At 43.2% G+C, this 24455-nt stretch overlaps 1 protein-coding gene, 1 long non-coding RNA gene and 1 pseudogene across 4 annotated transcripts in view; 2 read left to right on the top strand and 1 right to left on the bottom strand.

Moving 5' to 3' along the window:
- Positions 1-24455, bottom strand: part of LOC120581602 (uncharacterized) — a 327878-nt gene that overhangs the window by 275161 nt on the left and 28262 nt on the right. The window contains exons 4-9 of the long non-coding RNA XR_005647346.1: positions 8498-8583; positions 7331-7496; positions 6367-7097; positions 4854-4972; positions 3478-3638; positions 2811-2976 (exon numbers count right to left, since the gene is read on the bottom strand). This is a non-coding gene — a long non-coding RNA (uncharacterized LOC120581602). The remainder of the gene's footprint in view (positions 1-2810; positions 2977-3477; positions 3639-4853; positions 4973-6366; positions 7098-7330; positions 7497-8497; positions 8584-24455) is intronic.
- The window catches only part of GLRA1 (glycine receptor alpha 1), a 71590-nt gene that overhangs the window by 28075 nt on the left and 19060 nt on the right, over positions 1-24455 (top strand). For 2 of the 3 annotated variants that reach the window (XM_039836657.1, XM_039836656.1), the window contains exons 2-4: positions 2360-2487; positions 7434-7501; positions 23479-23702. In XM_039836657.1, coding sequence (XP_039692591.1) covers positions 2360-2487; positions 7434-7501; positions 23479-23702 — 420 coding nt within the window. The remainder of the gene's footprint in view (positions 1-2359; positions 2488-7433; positions 7502-23478; positions 23703-24455) is intronic. The other variant, XM_039836658.1, reaches the window with a different exon arrangement.
- Positions 9768-9886, top strand: LOC120581823 (uncharacterized; annotated as a pseudogene).

Genomic DNA, 24455 nt, shown 5'->3' with positions numbered 1-24455 from the left:
CACTCATTCACACTCACACAGCCAGGCAAGAGCGAGACAATATATTGAATGACTGCTCTGTTCAAAGAACTGTCCTGCTTTTACCTTTTACCTGTGCTATCTCAGTTAGTCCTTGTGCAAAACTCATTTGACATATGAGGCAACTAAAGTTCAGAGAGGTTAAATAACTTCTCCCAAGGTCACACAGCTAGAAGACAACTGAGACGGCATTGATTCCAAATCATCTCTTCTTTTTACTCTTTTTGAGCTATTATGCTTTTACATTTCACAGCACATTTCAGAAACACACATGCAAAGTACATATCACATTCATACATCCACAAAGGCATTTAACACATTCACACCCTATACCCATGTACACATACACCCCACATATACACACAAAAATGCTCATCTTAAAGCACACACTGAACAGCACACTTTCACATGAACATAGGTATTCACATTTTTGCACGTACAAATCTATGTAACATGATCCACTATTCATCCACAAAAACTCCCATGCACACTCTAATCCCCACACACATCCATACACATACACCCACTTGTACACGTAACATACATACACATCACATCTAGAAACCTATCCACATCACACAAACTCACAAACATCTATAGACATACACATAAAAACAGTAAAATGCATTTGTCCCTGATCCTGACAATCGAAACTAGTTCTTCGGTATATGATTAGGAACCTTCGGATTACTGAGTGTCTAAATAATCCTGGAATATCTTCTGAGTATACAAAGGAATACCAGATTGCTTTCAATATATTTTTTTTATTACTGGGTATAATAGTCTAATTACTTTAAAATTATTAATCCATATATGCATATTAATATTATTAATCCATATATGCAAATACCCTACTCATTAGGATATTCGATTAATTAAAGTAACTTATTATCCATGCATTCATTCATTCACTGTGCAAATTACTAAACACCAATTATGTTTGAGACACCATGGTAGATATAGTAGAAAAGTAAAAGAACAAACAATAAATAAAAACACCATGATTCCTGGTCTTAAAACACAAATACAAATGACTATAATAAAAGGCATCACGGCCAGGGCCTGGCGAGTGAGGGGTGTGAGAGGGGACGGGGACCAGGAGAAAAGATGGCCCTGAAGCTGCTGGTCCTAGAGAACGGGCAAAAGTAGGTGTCATCTGAAGAAGCTGTGGTCTGGAGAAGCAAGTTTGGAAAGGAAGCTGCGGTATTCAGTTTGGGAGAAGAATGTGAGGCACGACATCTAGATGGATGTGCCCTGCAGATATTTGCAAATGAGGAAAGCAGGATCAAGGGAGAAGCCAGCACAGAGACAGAGATCTGAGAGTCATCCGTTCGTTAGGCGTGATCACTTAAACAGTTACAACTGATGAGATCAGAGAGGGAGCTGAGGCCACGAACGCGATGGAGCGCAAGTCCTTGGGGAACACCATGCCCTACTTGGCAGTGCAGGCTCGCATGTCCCTGTGCGCGCGCTTCCTCCAGTGCACCGCCCCTCAGCACACACGACAGGGTGCGCCAGCACCCAGCTCTCTCCTGGGTAGAACCGCAAGACTAGGAAAGCTCAGTCGCACAAAACGACCCTGCACCTTCCAACCCTGACTCCGGAAATCTGCATGCCTTTGAAAATGTGGCAGGGAGAGGACGACTGTTCTTAGACATCAGTAATTCATACTACGCTATGACCTGAACCGACTTTGTTGAGTGGGAGCGGGGAGTCAGTTCCTTCCACCAGCCGTGCCTCAATATTCCCAACTGGGCATTTACTGAAGTGTGTGTTTCACGTGATAGTCGTCCCATATATATAGGCATCTAAGCTTGTTAAATATTCTGGGAAGAGCTCAGGTAAAGACGTGTTCCCAAATGCATTTGATTTGGGCAATTTTTCTTTTTAATTAGTGACGGATTCTGAAGACAAACTTTGGGGAGAGCCTGGACTATCTGATCTCTAAGATTCTTTTGTCTGTGCTGTTCCATGGACCTATGAGAGTGCAGGCACCCAAAACACAGGGCTAGGCCTGGCAGGAGGTTAATCCTTCAATCTCCGATCCCAGGGAGACCAGCAGCCAAGTATGATTGCTCACATCCCCAAGAGATGCAGCCTAAAAGAGTCAGCAGCTTCTCAGCAGCAGTCAGACACTCGGCTGCCTGCCAGGATCCCACACTGGCTATTTGGGCTGGATAAACAATTTAGCCTGGGCCTTACCTCATTAAGGATCTGTATTACCTATTTCTCAGGCTAAGAACACTCTAGTGGTTCTACAGGGTCTGGGCAGGGCTGGGATCTGACCACAGCATGAGAAAGAGCCATCGTTAACCCTCTGCTTTCCTCTCTCCCTTCTCAGCCTTGCTGCTTCGAAGGAGGCTGAAGCTGCCCGCTCCGCACCCAAGCCTATGTCTCCCTCGGACTTCCTGGATAAGCTAATGGGGAGAACCTCTGGATATGATGCCAGGATCAGGCCCAATTTTAAAGGTAGAGAAAAATTTCCTTCCAGATCCCCAGGGATCTGCTTTTGTAGATGAAGAAGCAAGCAGCATGGTATTGGATGCAGATGGCAAATACATGATAAAAATCTCATGACTCTTTCCTCTGCCCAAGGCAGACTATTAATCGACTCAGTCTGCTCCCCACCAAGCCCAACCAAATGAAGCCTCAGAAACCAACTCAACAATACCTCTAGTTACCAGGAGTCAGTATGTAAATTAAAACCTATTTGCTACCTCTGGTATAATAGACAGAGGCAAATGTAGAATGTAAAGAAATGGGTTCGAGTTTTGGTTCAGGTACAAACTTACTCTCTGAACTTGAATAAGCCTCTTCCTTTCTGTGAGCTTCAATTACTTCATCTCTTCAGTGATGGAGTTGGCTATATCTATGGTCTTTAAACCATGCTTCATGGAGCTCTAGGACTCCCATTCCAAGAGTAGCCAGAATCAAGATTTATGCAAAACTTTCTGATTCCTAAAACATGTAAATTCAAACAAAACATGTTGGTGAGCCAGACATGCCCTGTGGGTAGCCAACTCACCAACCCTCACCAAAGTGATCTGGGAGGTTTCTTTCAGCTCTCACAGTCCAATGGGATCTTAACGCCTGTAACAAGAAAGGACAGCCCCCTTGCCCACTGCTACCTCAAGAGGCTGTGACACCGTGAACTGCTGAGCAGCATCCTGCAGGTGTGGCCTTCAGGACTCCCTCGTGGCCTGTGCCCTCGGGCCTTCCTCCCAGCACCCCAGCAAAAGTCGCATTTCAAGGATCCATGGCAGCCTCCTAATAAATTTTTATTCCGATGCCCTTCCTCGCTGTTCCTTTTGGCTCAAGTCCAAGACCAAACAAGGGATATGACAGCTGGTAACAGCTTCCTAATATTTGCCCCCCATTCTCAGAGTGCTCAGCAAATAGACAGCAGTCTGGGAGATGCACCAATGTTTGTGTTGGGGCCCACCTCCCCCTCCTGTTTACCTGGATGCTCCTTTGCTCCCCCAGCACTTTGCTCCTGAGGCCACATCTTCCAGCACCATTAGCATAACCTTGGTCCTCTCAAGGACAGGTAAGTCAGGACCAAGGTTGTTGTCATAGCACGCTGGCCTCAAGCCCTTCACCAGGGTCACAATCTCAAACACCTAGAGGGACCAGGCAGGTATGGCACATGAGTGAAGCAGGACGAAGATAAGAAAACGAGGAAGCACAGGGCTAGTCTAAGTGCAGCCGCTTCTCAGCTCCTGCAGTAGATCCCAGGCAGGAATGCAGGCCCTGGGCAGCAGATCTTCCAAGATAAGACTTGAGTCTGGGGTTTGGTGAAATCTTCCAAGTTGGCAGCTAAATCACATCTTTTAGAAACACCATAGGCCAAATCGCACACATTTGAGAACTGACCACCAGGTCGCATCCCCCACTCCGAGCAGTTTTGAGGAGTTCCAGCCCACCACGCCCCCTGGTGGGCGCTCTCAGAACTCCACCTTCAGTGCCATGGTCTGGTTTTCCTGAGGAGGAATTCTTGCTGCATTCAGGGTTCACGTGTTAGTTATCCTTTGTACACTGTACTTGGCACATAAAAGCACCACAATAAAGCTTTCAAGATGAATTAATGAACGAATGAGCCAAGAAATATGCTAAGGCATATAGCAGTTAAGTGACTCTCCCAAGTCATATTGTCAATGCTATAGGACTAACCCAGAGAGCTACTCTGACTCAATTCTCGGTCTAGTGCTAGTTGTGTATTTATCTGTTTATTTGCTTATTGACTTACTTAGCAATGGACATTTTTAAAAAATAAAATTTCTCCCAGACTATAAAACCATTGAATTAGGGCCCTTCCTCTCCACACTGAGAACTTTATTCCAAACACTTGAGCCCAAAATCTACAGAACTAGATAATCTTAGTCCTCTCCCAAAACTGCACTGTCTCTCACCCCTTCAGGCCCCTCCAAGTCTGGCTCTGGGCAAGGTGCAGCCTCCTGGAATCCCACCGAGGAGCTGGGAAGTGGGGTTCCCTACACTCCCTTGCAGTGAGGGCTGAAACACTGGCATGTGGGGATCTCCCGACCCCAGCCCCATGGTCCCTTCAAACTTCCCCCCAAACACAAATAACATTCCCAAAAGCCCCGCACTAACCACAGAGCTCCTGTAAGGCCCCCGTAACCCCTACCCAATAGAAAGAGACCTGCATCGTTTGAAAACTTGACAGAGTGATTAATCACCAGAAATTTAGCCTGCCCCCGATTCTCCTGCAGATAGGTGGAACGGCAGGCTGGGTCTACAGAACACAGTGGCAATGTAAATCATAACACAGAAGTAAAGGAATGCTAAAACTGAATTCTACAAAGCCTGCTACTTACCTGGCACACATGACCCAGGACAAACCACTTGATGTAGCTGGGCCTCTGTTTCTGCATTTATAAAATGATCCAGTAGAACAAGGCCTTTTCAGCTCTGATATTCTCTTTCTTCTTTAAGACTTTGTATAGGATAATGGTTCCCAGGATCCAAGGCACGGCGCAATGCAAACACATACACAAAAGCAAAATTAAACTTTAATATTTAATGAAATATATATATCATCCTTCTGCCAAAGGCAGCTAGATTGTAATTTTCTTGAGGACAATTTAATTTCAGATTTATATCAATGAATCTCACCTCCCCATGGGGTCCTTTTGGCTGGCACCCTTTCCCACACATAAATCAGGATCTAATTTATATGGGAATCACAGCCCCAGACATTTGCAGGGCTTGGGTGGGAACTCTGTGTACGTCATTCAAGGCATAGGCATTAACTTTTTGGGGCATCTTAATGGTATGAAGTTAAATGAAAAGAAAAGCCTGGGTCTGAGTCTACAAATGGGGGCGACCAATAGGCGTTATTTAGGTGGAAGTGACAAGGAAGCAGATTTCCATTCAGCGTAAGGAAAATTTTTTAGCAGACAGAGCTATCCAACTATGGAAAGAACTGTTCAAAATGAAATGAATTCCTTACTACTGGAGGTGTTCAAGCTCTTAGCCTTGAATGGGCACCTGGTCTACAGCAGTGGTTCCTAAACCTGGCTGTGCATGAGAATCACCTACGTAGCTCGTTAAAACCTAGACTCTGGGCTAATCTCAAGAGATTTGGGTTCACTGGGTCTGGGGTTAGGCCAAGGAATCTGTAGTTGAACTAGTGCCCCAGGTGATTCTATTGCAGACAGCCCTGTCTACACATTGATTTGGGAAACAATTGATTAGCTGACCTTTAAGAAACCTTCCAGCCCTGAAATCCTATAACCTTGTAATTCAAATGCATAGCTTCCATGAGGGAATTCCAAACCACTGGGGCTCAGAGTGGCTGCCTAGATCAAGAGCTACTCTCCCAGCCTGCTGGGGGAATTGCAATCCAGGACGCGGAAAGGGCATGCCTGAGGTAAAACAGCCATGTGCTGGAGCTATGTCAAAAACCTAGGGGGCCCGGCTCTGCCTTGGAGGGAAAATCTGGATTCTTACCACAAGGCTGAGTCCCTTCCTACAAGCCAAGATTTCTGAAAAGAAGGAAATTGTGTCTGAGTTTGGGTGAAATGCTTGGGCTACTTTTTCAAGAGGGAAAGAGAGGAGTCGGTGACAGGAGTCAAGAATATCTGCTTCCTTCTTTCCACAATCAGAAAACGGGCTCGATTCCTAGGTCCACCACTTGCTGGCTAAATGAGCTCAGGTGAGTTGCTAAAACTCTCTGTGCTCCACTTGCACAGCGGGGACAGTAACTTTGCCTTGCCTACCTCTGGACCTCTTGAGGATCAACAAGAAGGGAGACCTGAAAAAATTCACAAATTGCACATTACGATCTTCATGTGCAGCATTATGACCTATTATCGAAGTCTTACCCACCTTCAATGTCAGCTCAAGGTCATCACTTTCATGGGGTCTTCCCTAATACCTTGCTCTCCAGAACCTCTCTTATACCTGGGCTCCTACTGCTTACATCGCTCTTATCCATGGTCTCACATCCCTCTCTCTGGTTCTTGTATGCTGGCCCGCTTGTCAGCTCATGTGGAAGCCAGTGCTCAAAACTCTGGATTCAAGTATAGCCATTAAGATCACCAGCTTTGGAATTAGATAAATCTGAATTCAAACTCTCATTTGGTTATTTGCTAGCTGTGTGGCTGTGGACAAATAACCTCTCTGAGCCTCTGTTTCCTCACCTGTAAAACAGAGGTAATAACCATATCTTCTCAGGGAGTCGCTGAGAGGATGGAATGAGATCATGTTAGTGACTCAGTACAGCAGCAAACCCTGTAATGCTCAGTAAATGGTCACTGCTATAATTAATAGTATAAAATGAAGAGATCCGGTTCCAACTGGACAGAGGTCCCTCTAACAATACGATTCCAAAGAGCGAACACTCCACCTATTTCCTATCCTTTGCAGCAGGACTCAAAAGAGCTTGCCTGGGAAAGTACTTAACAAAGTCTTATGGACTTCCCTTGAGGTTCCCTCTGGATTCCTCAGCTGGTAGTTCCCATCAACACCCTTTCAAAGCAATCATTCGTGGTTCATAAGTTCAAGGCAAAGAACTTGCTGTTCCTGCGATTCCCAAGATGGCCTCCAAATGTTGTAGCCTGAAATACATTTCAGCCACAAATTAGAAGGCAGCTGATGGGGTTTAGGGAAGGGATTTCAACCATATGGCAGGAGGATGAATCACCCTGTGTTAATGAAAGTACATATCAGCTCAGTCTCTGGTGCTCTGTATCTGGTGCTCACTTAGGGACCAGGGAATCTAGCTCAGCAATGTGGCTAGGAGTCCCAACTTCTCAGGGTTGGGGTGGAGGGCAAGCAAGGGTCTCCTCACCAAGGGGGGGTCCATCCCTGAGGTCAGTGTTCCAGGAACAGGCCTGATCCTGTGGGTTTCTTCATGGCCATGGAGCTAAGCAGTGCTCTCTCTTGATTGGCAGGTCCCCCGGTGAATGTGAGCTGCAACATTTTCATCAACAGCTTTGGTTCCATTGCTGAGACAACTATGGTGAGTAAGTTAAAACACAAGCTGCTATTTCATGCTGGGGATATCTCTCTCTCCCTAAAATACCCTCTGCATTAGTCTTTCCCAAGGAGGTGGGGAATCTGATATATTTTCAGATCTCCAGTGGTATACCATGAGACTTGGACATTTTTACTATCCTAGGCAATGTTTTCAGTGAAGATATACTTCTGAAAATAACCAAAGAGCCAGCAGGGCTAGCACAGGCCAAATGCCCAGGATTATAAAAACAAAGTTATATCCGCGGGCTAAAGTTTTAGATTAAAATTAAACACATGCTTATAAGTTTCAAATTCAACTGTGGAATAACAGAAGACTGGTTATAAGAAGCTGAAATTGGTACATTGGGTTGATTCTACTCTACTCTCTACCTTTGTATGTATTTAAAAATTCCCATGGTAAAAAGTTTAAAATAACACTAGTCAATAACACTAGAAAAAAAGACTAAAAGGAAAAATACTAAAATGTTAATAGCAATTATCCCTGTATCATAGACTTATCTATAATTTTATTTTCTTCTTTCAGTATTTCTATATTTTTTCAAATTTCTACAAGGAGTATTACATTAGTAATTATAAATTAGTACAATGACACTTTAAAAATTTTTTCTCAATCCTTGAAAACAAAACAAAAAAAATCAATTGTACTTCTTTTGAAGAGAGTGATCTAGCTTGTGAGAAAATAATTAAGGCCACCTAAAATCATCTCTTTATGAGCAGAGAAGCAGCTAGTCAGTCACCAAGTCCTATAGATGTTACTTCCTTGAAGTCCTCTAAACCCTCCATTTCTGGACATCTACCTGTCCCTAATCTAGTTTAGGCTGCTGTTATGGCTTGCTCTCATTACTACAAAGGGTTCTCGACTTTCATCTTGCACAGCACCCCCACTCCCATCCATTCTTTCTCACACAGTGGTCTTTATGAAATACACACTAACCACACCACCCCTTACTTTAATACCTCCCCCAGGACTCCTCCTCACCTTCAGCATTAAGCCCAAATTCCTCTGCAAAGCTGAGGAGGCCCTTTGGGATTCTGCCCTGCTTCATCTGTTCTCTCTCTCATGTCCTATTTGGGATAAATGGAAATGCTCAGAGTTCTCCACACAGGTGGTGCTCTCTCTGGTTTACAGCTTCTGTTGATGTTGTTGGGGCCTCTGCCCAGAGCGCCCACTCCAGCCTCCTTTCCCTTGCCATCTCTTATTCTCTTTTAAGTCTCTGCTTAGAATTGCCTCCATAGGAAGCCTTCACACTCGAACACGTGTGTGCGTGCATTCATGTGTGCTTGACCCAAGGCTAGGATGTCTCCCTTCCCATTCTCATGAGACATTTTACAATTCTCATAATAGCACTTAACACTTACACTTAACACCACCACAGGCTGCGTATTTGTCCCTCTTTTCACTATAATGGACGTGCTTTGTGGTCCAGAATTTTGTCTCATTTCCTGTGGTAACCTCAGCAGCCAGCGCAGTGATTTAATAACAGGCATTCAATAATTTTTTAAATAAATAAACCAAACCAGATATATCGTTTGTCAATCAAACCACTATTTCATCCTAAACATTAGATCTAAACTTTCAGTCCCAGATTGGCAAAAATCCTTGAATTCTCTGTAGGTCATGGGGCAAATGGTCCAAAATCTGCCCTTTTGCAGAGGCCAGTCTTGATTTGGCCAGGTAGAACCCGTCCACATCCAAAGGACAACTGATCAAAGTCTCTAAAACTACAAGGTCCATTATCTCCAAATGGAAATGATCCCACTTGTCAATAAGGAACAAATATGGCTGCTTTTCACTCAGTATCCAGTATCAAAAGCCAAGTTTTTCCACACTTCGAAAGGATGTCCTCCTAAGCGCTCCTAATAAGCCCCTCTGCTTTTCTTCTCCCTCCCAAATCAGAGGTGCACCGACATTTGCACTACTGCACTACTTTGTGCAGTGGGCGTTGACAACTTCGCTATTCTGAAAAGGTAAATAGTTCTCAAACCCAGTCAGGGACCACGGTCATATAAAGAACTCGGTTATTTGAGGACAGGCGTACGCATCTGCACTCCACCGCCACTCCTACTGGTTTCTCTATAATGACCACACGGATCTACTTCCGTGTCAAAGAACAGTAGTTTGCCTTTATTTTGTGCGGGAGTTAAAAGCCCAGGCTCTGGCGTCACATAGCCCTCGGCTCACTCACTATATGTGAGGAGCTGATTTGCTTCATGTCATTAAGCCTCAGTTTCCTCATCTGTAAACTCCCTTCTTTGGCCATGCTACCCTGAACAAGCCCGATGCCGTCTGATCTTGGAAGCTAAGCAGGGTCAGGCCTGGTTAGTACTTGGATGGGAGACCACCTAGGAAGACCAAGTTCTGTAGGCGTAAAAAATAAAAAATAAGGGATTGTAAGCTGACAAGGTCCTTGCAATCTGTAAGGTCAACCAAGAGCTGTCTCACCTAAAAAATAAAAAATAAATAAAAATAAAATAAATTCCAGCAGTGATGAACATATTCACCTCATCAAGTTATTATGGGTAGTATGTGCAGGAAAGTATTTATCACAGTAAATGCTTAGTAAATGCTCTATTTTGATGATGACGATGATGATGAAGAAAAGATGATGATAATAGAGATTCTTGATACTGAAGCCTCAGAGATATCACAAATTAGCTATGTAATCTTGAGCAAGACTTCTGTGAGCCTTAGTTTCCCCACCTCCATGCCTCCTGTCTACCATTCCAGACTTTACTCCTGCTGCATTTGGCTTCCTACAGAGACAGTGCAGCAATTAGGACCCAGTTTTCCATGCCCAAACAAATCTGAGGCTCATCTCTATGATCTGGGCAAGGCGGCCTCAGTCAGCTTCCTCATCGATAAAACGGGAAACCAACAGCACCCACCATGTGACCTGCTGTGAGAATGAAGAAATAAAGCGTAGAAAGTGCTATGTGCAGTGCCTGACACGAAATACACACACAGTGAATGTCAGCTGTTATTATTAAATGTCACTTACAATTTTCAACATATTTCACGCTCACTCTCCTACTTGATTTCTTCTCCGAACACTGGGTCTTACAACCACTGCATAAAGCAGAAATGGCAAACACTATGTTCCTCATCATACAGCTGAGGAAAGTGGGAAATGGAGACATCACATCACAGAGCTGGTTAGTAGTGACCGAGCAGGGATTAATAAGCTCCAGGGGTCATGACCCACAGACAAGTGTTTGTTCTGCAGGATGCTGCCATAACACCAAAGAGCACAGACTTGGGAAATTGGAGGACCACAGACCCATAAAGCACACTTACACAACGACCTAAATTCTATTCAAAGTGGAAATTCAATCTCATATCATGCCAGGCTCAGCACACCTCAGGGAAAAATAGTAAATGGTGATAATGGAGATAACCAACAAGCGGAGCCCAGAAAAGATGGCCCCCAGTAGGGGAGACAAATGACCTTTAGGTGGGAAATGAAGGATTGGCAATGATGGGCCTCCCTAGGGTGGTCCATAGGTGACACAGGTTTCTTATTTATGAAAGTTAATCCAAAGTAGGAATTGTCATTTTCCAGCTTGCACATTCTATACTGTTGTGATTTTTTTCCCCACTGGGTTCTTTATTATCTATATGTCTTTAATTTATTTTGCAAATGATTTAAGGGAGGAGAGACTAAAAATCTCGAGCTAGAAAAAAAACTTAAGAAATGGTCTAAACCATTTCTCTACTTTACAGAGAAAATAGAGAAATGATGGCTACAGTGGTCATATCACATGAACAAGTCGCACAGCATGGAATGGGTGCTCTTTGCAGTGGCCGAGGGTTCCTCTCCTTTCAGCTTCCTTCTCCCCTAGATCACACCAACCAAATCATGTGGATCCCTTTCCCATTCAAGCCTCTTTCCCTGTCACTCAGAATACAAGAGCAACAACCACACATTAAGTGCTACCGTGTGCCAGGCAGTGTGCAGAGTACTTCTGCATATATCATCTCATTTAGACCACATGAGAAGCCCCAGGAGGCAGGAAATGTTATCCCCATCTTACAGATAAGGAAACTGAGGATCAGAAAGGTTAAGTCACTTACACAAAGATACATGACTAATGAGTGGCAGAGGTAGGATATGAATTGAGATCTATCTTACCCCGAAGCCCATGTTCTCCTGAGCCAAATATGAATATTTAACTCCTGGCTGTTTGGGATTACCCAGTCCCTCTCACTTCCTTTCGGTCATATGGAGTTAGAGCTGAAAGGGAACTTTACTGAACAGACATGCCCAGGCCCCCAAACTCCCAGCCCAGGGCTATGACTCTCCAACAGAGCTGGTTATGCACTCTGGGTCCACTGTAATATGGACATAGTCTCGATATCAGAAACTTTCCAGGCTATATTTGTTCTTCAGGAGCAGCAGGAGTACATAGCAGCTCTATAAACAGCTGGAGTCCCTAAGCCTGACAGTCTGTTTCCCAGGGCCTGGTTTTATTCACCAGAGCTAACAGACCTGAGAGCAGAGAGAGGCAGCCAGCAAGTAGGGGTCTCTATCCATTCTAGACCAGGGGAGAGATGAGACTGCCTGTCCTCCATCTGACCTTTGCAGGGTCTCTTGTTCTAAGTCTAGGCAGCAAGACATAGGTAGAAGTTGTAACAGGAATGCATGAGGAAGAAGTGGGAAGGGGCTCCTTATCTAGAGCAGCCCCTCAATAGTCTACAAGAGAAAGATCTGGAGCTAGAACCTGCAGGGAGCCGCCCAGCTTGTCTGGACACATACATGCTTATGAGTGTGCTTAAGTGTGCACTGCAGCATCCATGTATCTGTGTAGTATGTATGCATGTGTGTGTATTGTGGAACTGTGCGTTAGTGCAAATGCACACATAGGCATGTGTATATATGTATGCTAGTTTGAATATACTGGACATGTAACCTCAAACAGAAATGTGTATGGCCATGTACAGGTATGAATATAAGTATGTGTATTTCTGTGGTTATAAATATAAATATGAATATGTATAAGTGTGCATGTGCATGTATCTGTGTGCATGCACATATGTAAGAATATGCAAAAGTATTTAAGAGCGAATGTACATGAAGTATATTTTTCCATTTATGTAATTGTGTGTGGATATTAGTGAATATATAAGCACATATTTAAGTGTGCATCAGTCTTATGCATACTTAAATATGCATATTATTAAATAAGCTGGTGTTCCTCCAGACAGAGTGACCCTGTACCCCAGGTGATGCTAGATTTATTTAAATATGCATGAGTCAGCATATTTGCATGTATTTATGCATATGCATGTGAATATATATCCATACAAATACATGTGAATAAGTGAAAGAGTATTTACATATGAATCAGTATGTGAGTTTGAATATGTCTGTACACGTGTGCAGGTGTACGTGGCATGTATATGGCTGGAATTCATGTGGAACTATGGGCAATGAATGAGAGTGTGTGTGTCTGTGTGTGTGTGCTGATGTCCTTTGGGCATGAATCTCACTGTTTCCATTATTAGGTCATAAGCTCCAGCCTCCCTCACCAAGGGTCGAACTAGCCTTGCACAGACAGGTACCCTGTGCCCAAGACCCCTACGGACTAGTGACAGTCTATCCACAGTATGATTATGGACAGCAAAACTCTGGCACATTTTTTCAAGTATATGAGCAACAGACAAAAACAAGCTTTTATAATGAATCCAGTGAAAAAGAAAACAGAGAGAAAGAGAAATGCAAATACACAATCTAGTATACGTCTTTCTAGTCTCCCCTCCTTGACTGTACAAACATTTATGTAAATACACACAACTTTGTAGAAATAGAACCGTGCAACACAGTCTGCTTTTTTCACTTCTACCGTGTCTTAGAATCTCCCCACATCACTACATACAGGTCTACCTCATTCCTAACTCTCCACACACCACCAAACTTGGAAACATAATAAGGAGTTTATTATTATTACATTCAGTATATGACAAATGATTTTAACCTGGTTCCAGACCTTCTGGCCTGCCTGTGAAATTCCACAGCCTGGACAGCACGTCACAGTGTTTAACCACCCTTCTCCTAACAGCCCTCTAGGCTGATGCAACTTTTCACTGCTATAACCATCGCCAGAATGAATATTCTTGGACGGAACTCTTTGTGCATTTCCTTAGGATCCATTCTAGAATTGGAATTACTTTATCAAAAAAAAAAGAATGCACTTTTTAAAATTATTTTGACAGATATTATTGCCCAACTCACTTCCGAAGAAGCTTCGATAATTTACTGTCTTCATAACAGTGTTCATTTCTCTTTCTCCTTGCCAACCCAAGATATTATCAAGGTTTTTTACTTAACCAGGTGAGATTTTTTAAATGACACTTCTTGTCATTTTAAATTTTCACTCTAGATTCCTAGTGGATTTGAGCATCTTTCCGTATGTTTATTGGGCGTTTTGAATATTACAGTTTTTACATGTACCTCCTTAATTTGTTTGGTTCAGTTTAGTCTTCTATAAAGTATTTGGTGGTGGTTTAATTTTACTTCTCCCTGATTAGACAGTAATTTTTCCGACATCATTCTTAAGTAGTCATTATTTCTCCACCGATTTGAAATGCTATCTTTTTCATAAGCTAAATGCCCATATATACCTGGTCTGTTTCTAGTCTCAGTTTATTGTCCCATTGCTCTCTGTTTGTCTGTTTCTGCACCAATACCCCACTACTTTAATTACTATGGCTAAACACTATATTTCTATGTCCAGTAGAAAAAGTCTTCTCTTGTTCTTCTTTTACAAGTTTTTCTTGACCTTTCCAGCCCATTTTCTCTTCCACATGAACTTTAAAATCAGCTTGTGGAGGCTTATGAAAATTGCCTCAGATTTTATAGGTCGGGTTTATAGATTAATTTGGGAAGAAGTAATATCTTTACAATATTTTATAAACATGGTATGTCTCCCCATCTATAATAGGTACTCCTTTATGGTTTTCAGTAAAGTTTTAAAGCTGTTTTTTTAATATACACAACTCACTTATTTATTAGGCTTATTCCTAGATATTTTGTGGGTTAGTTGCTATTGTAGATAAGATCCTTTTTTTGTTGTTGCTTTTCCCATTACATTTTACAGTCTTTCTACACAGCTATTATTAGGTCACTTCTTATACTCTTGGGTTGTGGGGGATCTAAGAGAAAGTCTATTAAATGTCATCCAGTTAGACATGGCTCCACACTCCACAAAGCCTTGGTAAACTAAAGACTAAGAGGAGACCAAGGAGAGAGCTCTCATAAATGCCATTAGAGTCTGTTACAGGCAGAAAACAGAATTTCAGGCAGTCTTGGTATCATCTGCTGGATGACTCTCTCCCAAAACACCACCAAGAGAGGCATCACCATCATGAATTTATGACAGCTCAGAGTTGGCTCTCCATCAGATTAGCTTCGGGAAGGCTGACTCATGACAATCAAACCCACAAAAGATTGAAGTGGGTAAATAAGATTGTCAAGTTATTTTAATTTACCATGGATCTTTCCATTCTAATAAGAAGAATGCTCTTGTCCTCCATGAAAATGCTTCCTTGCCACTCTCTGAATATAAGGGAAGCCAATCAAAAGTTGCTTCTGACATACCTGGAACTTCAGGAAAAGAAGGCAGACAGTCTTGAGGGATATTCCATCCAAGCCAGAGAGAGGTCTAAGGAACCATCCTTGCTTCACTGTACAGAAACCCTCTTTCCAGTGACAAAAAAACCTGGTGTTCCTCCAGACAGAGTGACCCTGTACCCCAGGTGATGCTAGATTAGCAATTGCCAAATTCCTGCTCCCCAAACTACTAAATGAATGTCTCCCACAGGTTTATAAAATAGTTCACTAAACAAGACACAGTACAATAAATTAGGGTTCCACTTATTAAAGTACAAGCACGTGCCTGTTCTAAATCATTGAGATTGCACATGGGTCACTGTGATTGATGCCGGGCCTCGCCCAACTCCTCTACTGCATATTCATCTCTGCCGTTAGTTTAATGCTCAAAGAGCAACCTTATTTGCTATATTTCCAAGTTTGTCGGTGTCTCACCATTGTACCCCGGACTGCCGACACGGTCCTCTTTCCACGTTAATGTCCACCCTTCAATTTGCAACCAGCTTTGAAGCCACCTCACTGTTTAATATGACAATCCGAAGTCCTTCACCTTATACAGACTGCAAGGATATGTATGAGCCAACCTGCCACATGGGCCGGGGTGGGGCCAATATACTATGCCTACTATATTTCTCTAACCTACCCATCTAGGAACTTGGTTTAAAAAATAAAAACAAAAAATGAAAAATAAAGGAAATAGAGAAGCAGTATGAAATTGTCAAAAGAATGTGAAATTGGGAGCCAGACAGTCCTGGATTCATATCCCTACTCTAGCACTACCACTACTAGCTAAGGAACTCTGAGTAAGACATTTAACCTCTGACTAACCTCCCTGAGTTTCCGTTTCCTGACCTATAAAATGAACGTAATAATACCCAGTGTGCTATGTTGATGATGGGTTTAGAGATACAATGCATATAAAGTTCTAGCAAATGTTAGACACCAATAAAAGCAGCTGCTATTAGCATGTTTATGTAATTATTAAACTCATGCTGGGCTTTAGTGATCCCCTAGAGACAAACAAAAATGCTCAGCTCCACTGGTCCAAACCACCTACAGTTCTTTACAACGAATGTAGCTCTGATTGTGTGAGACCCAAATGAGAATGCATTAGGCAGGGTGGTGACTTAGGAGAGGTTCAGGGCACAAAGCAAGCATCTGGAGCCAGAGAGGCAATGAGTCAGGATCGGGGGAGTCTGCCAGCACTGGACTTGAGTGTAGAGCAGACAATGAGTCAAATCGGAGGGTTAAAGCAGGAGCACTAGTGGACTGTTGGACCTGGGGCAGAAGCTTTTTTTCATTTACCCTTTTGAATACTTCCTGCTAACTGTGGGTTTTAACAAACCCACAGTAGCCAGAGGCAGTATCCAGTGGCACTAGGGTGCCATGAAATTGTTACTCAGTGAATTTCTGGGAGATTCTGGGTTGTAGTCCAATGGTTAAGTGCTTGGGCTCTGGCATTAACACCTTGGGTTCAAATCTCTGCTTTGTCATTTACTAGCTTTGTGATGCCAAGAGTGGTTTTTTAATTTCTGTGTGCTTTGATTTACCTAACTGTGCAATGGGAATGATAATAGAATCTATACCACAGGATTATTGTGAAGATAAAATAAGACATATAAAACCCTTAGCATCATTCCTTGCATGTGGTATAGCCTCAATCCATTAGTATTATTTGCATGGTTATTATCAGTTCTGGATCTACCAGTAACTAATGGTGGGAATTTGAGCTTTTAAGGCTTTAGTTTCCAGATCTGTCCAATAGGAATAAGAATTTTGTCTTCTATGCCAAACCTCATAGAAGAAAATTAATGTGAAGGTGCTTTAAAAAGTAAAAAGCAGCAAATAAGCATAAATATTATTAACAAAAGGAGCCAATACAGTGTACTATTTAAAAGCATAAGACTTTGGAGTCAACCAGTTGTAGATTCGAGCCTCAGCTCTGTCACTAACTTTAGACAAAGCACTAAGTAGCCCTAAGCCTCAATTTCTTGGTAAAATGGTGTCACTGTGAGAATCTGGACAGAGTTCATTAAAACACTTAGCACAGTGCCTGGCACTTAGTTAAGTGAATTCTACATATGCCAGTGAGCTAGATCCATACCCTCACAAGGCTGTCTGGAGACTGGAGCTGACTCTTCTTACATTTGGAGGCACCATCTATGACTCTGGTTCCACAGTGCTTCTCAGAGTTCTGGGAAAGCGCCAGAGAAGGAGAGCAGCCGGTGGGAGAGGAAGCAGCAGCTCAGAAACCAAGCCTGGCCAGCCTCTACTCTGAACGGCCCCTAGCCCCTGGCTTTCAGCAGACTGGTCCAGCTCTCATGCATCTTAATCCCAAACCCTGTCAGAGCAGAGTATAGATTAGAGCTTCTCCAAGGTGAGCAGAACCCTCCCAACGGCAGATTCAGCTGGTCCTCCTCTTCCTGCCCTCAAAGGTGTACGAGTAAATAAGTAAGAAAAGAATGGGACAGGGATCCAGCTTGTATGCAAGCCCCATCTTAGTCACTGAAGTGCTGTGTGACCTGGGGAAAGTCCCTTTCCCTCTCAGGGCCATGGGTAAAATGAAGGAGTTGAGACAGAATTCTCCAAAGGTTCTTTCTAGCTATAATGACGAAAATGATGAAGATGATGATGACAAAGAACTCTGATTCTCGCCCACCCTGCTCCCCATTCCTATTATCTTCGTGTAGCTCCTCATTTCTCAATTGGCCTGTCACGACCTCAAAACAGGTCTCCCTGTGCCTGTGTTCTCTCACTTCCAACATTTCATCGTCATTCCTACCACGCTGATCTTACTGAAGTCAAATTGTGATATTGTTCCACTGTTTCAGACTTCAGTGGTGCCCAACTGGCTACAGAATAAAATCCAAACACCTTGGTTTGGCAGCTAAGGAGCCCCAGTCTCAAGTCCATTTTATAGCCTTATCACGGCAGAGTGGTTGAGAGCACAAACTTTTTATAGTCAGAAAAACTAGATTCAAATTCCAACCCAAATGTTTACTAACTGTGAATTGGGACAAATTATTTAACTTTCTGAATCTTCTTCATCTATAAGGTTAGGGAAATACCTGTGTTATAGGCCTGTTTTAGAAATAAAATGAGCTGAAGTGTGTGGCATGCTTAGCACATGCCTGGTATATGTAGGTCTTCAGTAAGGAGGACTTTTTAATACTTATGTTGCTAATGTTTGAGCTAAACTCAACTGTCTTAATGCTTCTGCCTATACGCCACTGCTTGTGCTATTCCTTCTACATGAGATTCCCTTGACCCCAATTTCACACATCCTAATCCTAAATACACCTAAATCCTAAACCCTAGTCCTCGCGTCCTTTCCTATTCTCAGCCTGTACTCTTTACTTCCGTCCTTCCTCTTCAAACATCGCTGGCCTCGTTTCCAGCTGAAACCAGATATTGTTCCCATCTCAGAACAATACCAGATCTAGAGAGGATAACTTCAGGAGGACGGAATCAACTGACTGGAGCCATTTCAAATGCCACCTTCTCTCCAAAAGCTTTTCCAGACTCACCCAACCTGGCTGGAAGTAATCTCAGTGACTTGAGAGCAATACCAAATAGCCATGTGTTAGAACCTCTCATGACTCTTACTTGTTACCTTCAGTTTTGTATGGTGGATAACTGTGTCCATCTTCCCTTGCCTGTTAAATCCTTTGAGCTCTGTGACGGTAGAAACCAAGTAGATCCATGCCTTCACCCTCACTGTAATCCCACTGGGCCTCATAAGTGTTTATGGCATTGAATTGAGTTTAAAGAAGAGACATCCCTTTGAGAGTTGGAATTCTGAGACTTAGGAAGGTATAAGAATCTGGTACTTCTCCACCTCTTGGGTGACGTCTCTTTGTTCTGACCGCAGTGGGCACATATCTTGCCCTCCACATCTCCTTCCCACCAACACAGTTACCGACCTCTTAGAGCTTGCCTACTAAAACATCTCATGCTTCCTGTTTCACCATAATACTGAGTTTAGAGGAGTTTCCTGGGAGGGTTTAGTATCTAAAATTAGACACAATAGGGTCGCAGGTGGGGGGAAATCCAATTGCAGGTGGCACACGGGAACCCCCAATAAATGTTTGCTGAATGACCAAATGAAAAAGTAAATGAGTTAATGCTCTACCGCGGTCTCACAAGCATGGCCGTTACCCAGTTTCCAGAAATCAGACGATCATGGAGTCTCGGAGGCATGTAAAGACTGTTAAGCTAGAGCTCTGGAAATTCCTCCCATCTCAGACCTAGATGGACCACCCTGAGACTCTGAGACCCAGAAACTAACTCCCAAAGGTGAAACCTGAGCTCTAGGGTGGAGAATTCGCATGTTGTTCCCCGGCCCCTGAACCTGAACGTGGACCCCCAGCATGTCAAACACCGACCAACGTGAGTACAGGGCTAAGTAAGTAAGCAAAATGGCATTTAGCTTTCAGCCTGTTACACCGATTACATTGATCTCTTCCGAACGGCATTTCCCACTGCTGCTTACCAACCAGGGAGGAGAAATCAATGGCAGCAACTTGTTGAGCAGCTGCTGAGCAGCGGAGCGGGCCTGCCGAGAGGAGTCGAGCTGCCTGAGGACACAGAGATACACTTCCAGGTCTCTGCTCTCACGTCCATCGGTCATTTCATAATGAGACTCTACACTTTTTATTTTGCTTTTCTTCTTTTAGGTAATGGACATTTATATTTTTGGCAATCGACATGCATTACTTCTGTAATAAAAAAAATATATATTTTTAAAATATCAGTAATAAAATGCAAATGTCATAATGTCCTTCACTACTTAACATTCTTCAAAGGCTCTACATGACTCCCAGGATGAAGTCCAGATTCCTCGGGGCAGTGTGCCAGGCCTTGCACACTTCCGCCCTCTCTTCCCCTTACTCATTTACTTGCCATTCTTCTCAAAGTGCTGCCTCCTTGCTCTGTCCCTGGGCCTTCACGCATGCAGTACCAACCACCCAAAATGCTTTTCCTTTTTGGCTCAACTATATTTGGTCTCATCTTAAATATCATGTTTTCCTAGATCCTTCCCTGACCACCACCCCCACATCTAGATGGGGAGCCTGTCTTCCCTAACTTCTCTAACACCCTGTACTTAATCCCTACCCTGTACCTAAGCCCTTACCGCAGTGTGGTATAAACATCACACTGTAGGCTCTGTGACTGCTTAAATATGTCTTTCTTGTTCTCAGTATATTCTCCAGTGCCTAGAACAGTGCCTGGCACTTACTAGATGCTCCGTTAAATGCCGTTGAAAAAGTAAAGCTAATAACAATTAGTTATTAGATTTGGAAGGGTTCTTAGAGACCATCTAGCCGTACTCCTTCTTTTAACAGTGAGGCCCAGAAAAGCAAATCAGGTTCTAATCCCAGGTGCTTTACAGAATTGCGACACGACCTCGGAAAACACCTTCCCTCTCTGAGTCTCAGTCTCTCCAGCTATAAAACGAGGAAAGCTCATCCTGCTCCAATGTTTTTCTGGCTTTGCCACCACCACCTCCTCCCCCTCTTCTTGGGTTTTGGGTACCTTCTGGGTACACTGACGGGGTGAGTAGGTGGGATGGTGCAGAAGAAATATAAACTCATGTTCGCCCTCTCAAATTGTTGCCAATCAAATTGAGGAGATAAGACACACACAGTAAGGAAGTGCTAAATTAAATGTTTCTGATGATTCCATTTTGCTAGGCGGTCAGAAAAGGAAGAGATCAGGGAAGCCTGAGGGCACCAAGGCTCCTGCAGGAGATAAGGCTTAAACTGAGCAGGCAGAATTTACCTAGGCTGCAAAGATGAGAGAAGAGTATCTCTGGCACAGAACTGGCTAACCACACCCATGGGACGTGAGGACCAAGTGGTCACTGAGGGTTAGGCTGATGTGGATTCAGATCCCAGCTCTGCCACTTACTAGCTCTGGGGCCTTGGACCTAAGTTCCAAACCTCCCTTTCCTCACCCTTACTATGGGAATCTGAATGTCTAGCTTGCAGGGGTTTTGTGAGAACTACACATATATGACAGTATCTAGAACAGCGCCTGGTATCTAACAGACAGATCATTTTAAGAAATGCACTTTCTTTTCTTCCTTCCAGCCACATAAACAGGTTTGACACGTCACTGGCAAGAACATCAAAAGTACAGCTGGGGTTTGGGGACTGAACCATATTCTACCCAGCCATATTCATACACACTCTGTTTACTCTGACATGATTTGCCCACTGCCATAGATATAGATATAGATATAGAGATAGATCTATAGATACATCTATATATATATAGATCTATATCTGTATCTATAGATCTATATATATACATATATCTATATCTGTATCTGTATCTATATCTATATCTATATATATATCTATATCTATATATATATATATATATAGATATATAGATATAGATATATATATATATCTGTCTCTGTCTCACACACACACACACAAAACTTCAGGTAAAATCCAAGGGAGAGAGAAAAGCTGTTTCTAGGCCCCTGACCAGATGGGGCAGATTGGGAACTGTCCATTACTGTCAGCAAGAAAAGCTAAGAATCGATATCTAGTTCTGGCCTGACGTTCTCCCTCCACCACAGGACTTATAAGACATAAGATTATGAGACCAAGTGTTATTTTCTAAAGGGCTGGATGGAGAGGCTTCGATCAAATTATAGAACAATTCTATAAAATAACTTGGAACATTCATGAAGCTATTGATAATTCTGAAGGAAAACAGAATGAGGCATGTGCTAGGGGAGGAAGTGACAGGGGTGAGGGTGAGGGTGGGGAGAAGGGTTGTTATTTTAGTTCACCCCTGTTCCTGACAGATAAAGAGTGATTAAGATTCAGAAGCAACACCCCAAAGAGAATACAGCGTAATCTCATTTATTCAAAACCTTCAGGGAAAGAACAGCAGCAGGTGCTTATGAGTGGAGATTATTTCTTGAAGGAGAGCATTAAAGTTGTTCTTGAACTGAGGTTATTCATCTTTGAGGACTATGAACCCTTTTGCAATCCAACAGAGAGAACTATGCTCTTGTTCCCGGGAAAAGGCAGATATGCCCTGAATTCTGCCTGCAGTGTCATAACAGTCATGGACCCCAGGTTTATAATGTTTCCCTAACAACACTTAAAATTTTTCTTAATGCAACTATTTCTGAACTTCGTTAACTCGTTTCCTGACATGGAGAGCTACCCATATCAGTAATTTTTTCTTAGGCTGTGAATAACAACTAAATGGATTCTTTCAGTTCCTCTAGGACCAGTTGAACAAACCCTCACTAGAAGTCAGGACTCTTGGGTCCCAGAATCAGCTCTGCTCTGCTTTTTCAGAGTGACACGGGCCAATATCAATTCTCTCTGGACTTCATTCTCTCCAACTGGGGAAAAAAAAAATACAGGGGTGGCGGGGGCGGCGGGGAGCGGGTGTTGACTAGGACAGCATTCCTAAACTATATTCTGTAGAAGACAAGCATCAAGCACAAAATAAACATTCTAGGCCAAAATAAATCAGAAGTGCTGCATATTCTGTTCCCCTTTGGAGATACACCCAATTCATTAGTATATTAAGGTCTCTGAGAAGTCCTGCAATAAAGAAGTCTGTTGCATCTGGTTTAGTCGAACATTTCCCTAACTGGTTTGATCCATGAATTTTTTTTCACTGGAGTAATATCACTGCAGCCCCATCGGAGAAGCATTTTACTTAGCGCTGAGTTTAGCATCCAGGAAGATGTGACTCCAGGACATCCATTAATCTTTCCCAAACAAATCAACAGACACTGAAGGTTATAGAAGGGTGGCATTAAAAACGCAGTGGAGGAAATGCTGGGGCGAGCAGGAACGCGGGAGAATTCCTCGCCCCGCCCTTCCTCCTTCACTGCTCGGGCGCTGACTGTTCTCTTTAGGCAGAACAGTTTGAATGTCCAGGCATCTGCTTCTAGTCGCTCCTTTTGTCCCTTCAATCTGTCTAGAATACTGACTCTCAACCCTGAGTATGTGTGAGAAATACTGCACTGATAGGGCTGATGATAAAAGGGGAATTCGACTTTATCTGAAATGTATTATTTTTCTTATCTACAAACCAATGTTATCAGGTGGAAAATGTGACCAAGATGAAAATGGGTGTTAATTACATCAGCCTACACTTTATTTGTTAAGTTTCTCAAAAGAAAGAATAACATTTAAATAATCTCAGTTCAGAGTTGAATATATTTAATGGGACAGTTAGAGAATGTTCGTACTTTGATAACATCCTCCAGAAGGATTTTGAGGAGCACAGGCTGAAAGCATCTTGGCCCTCCAAGAGGTGACATCCCAGGGCCTAACCTTGGCTCCACCTCTTTGTCTCCTGGCCGTAGGACTATAGGGTCAACATCTTCCTGAGGCAGCAGTGGAATGACCCCCGGCTGGCCTACAACGAATACCCGGATGACTCACTGGACCTGGACCCGTCCATGCTGGATTCCATCTGGAAACCTGACCTGTTCTTTGCTAACGAGAAGGGGGCCCACTTCCACGAGATCACCACAGACAACAAGCTGCTGAGGATCTCCCGGAACGGGAATGTCCTCTACAGCATCAGGTAAGTTCCATATAGGTTCATCCCCTTCCTACCTCAGAAAGTGCCTTGTCCCATTGCCTCCTGGGAACATACACTAAGAGGAAGGCTAAACAGAGGTGATCGGGCCTTGACAGCACGACACCTTTGCCAAATAGGCAGAGCCAGCTCTGTAATTGACACTCAGCAAATAAGAATAAAATACCACGGGAAGTCCTAGGAGCAAGGGGTTCATTCTAACCAGGGAGATGAAGAAAGCACCCGGGGGAAGGTGGGGTTAAAGTTATGCTCCCAAACTTACCCAGAATTTCAATAACATAAGATGGAGAAAAGAGTATTCAAAGACAATGACCAAAAGCAGGAGCATTCAGCTATGTAAGACGAATAATTTCTAGAGCTCTACAGCACGACATGGCACGTATAGTTAACAGTACTGTAATGTACACTCCAAAACGTGTTATGAGGGTTGATCTCATTAAATGTTTTTACCACAATTTTCTTTAAAAAATAGCAGGAGCAAAAGCACAAAACCTGAAATATTCCAGCGACTTCAACATAAATGGGCCTGCCAGGTGGGTGGTGCTGCTCACAAGTATTAGTCAGAGCTGCTCCATCCCTTCTACAAATGCTTTCTGTCCTCCATACCTTGCATTGACTCTAGGAAGCTGGGACCCCCTCCCACCGCTGCAGAGTATCTGGCGGATACCGGTTAAGGGCAAACTTTCAGAGTCTCCTGCTATCCCTCTCCACCTAATTCCAAAGCTCTACCCCAAGGCA

Source organism: Pteropus medius, unplaced genomic scaffold (genome assembly GCF_902729225.1).
Source record: "Pteropus medius unplaced genomic scaffold, Ma_sr-lr_union100, whole genome shotgun sequence".
Classification (NCBI taxonomy): domain Eukaryota; kingdom Metazoa; phylum Chordata; class Mammalia; order Chiroptera; family Pteropodidae; genus Pteropus; species Pteropus medius.
The sequence above is the reverse complement of the archived record's forward strand: the minus strand, read 5'-3'. Positions and strand labels throughout refer to the sequence as shown.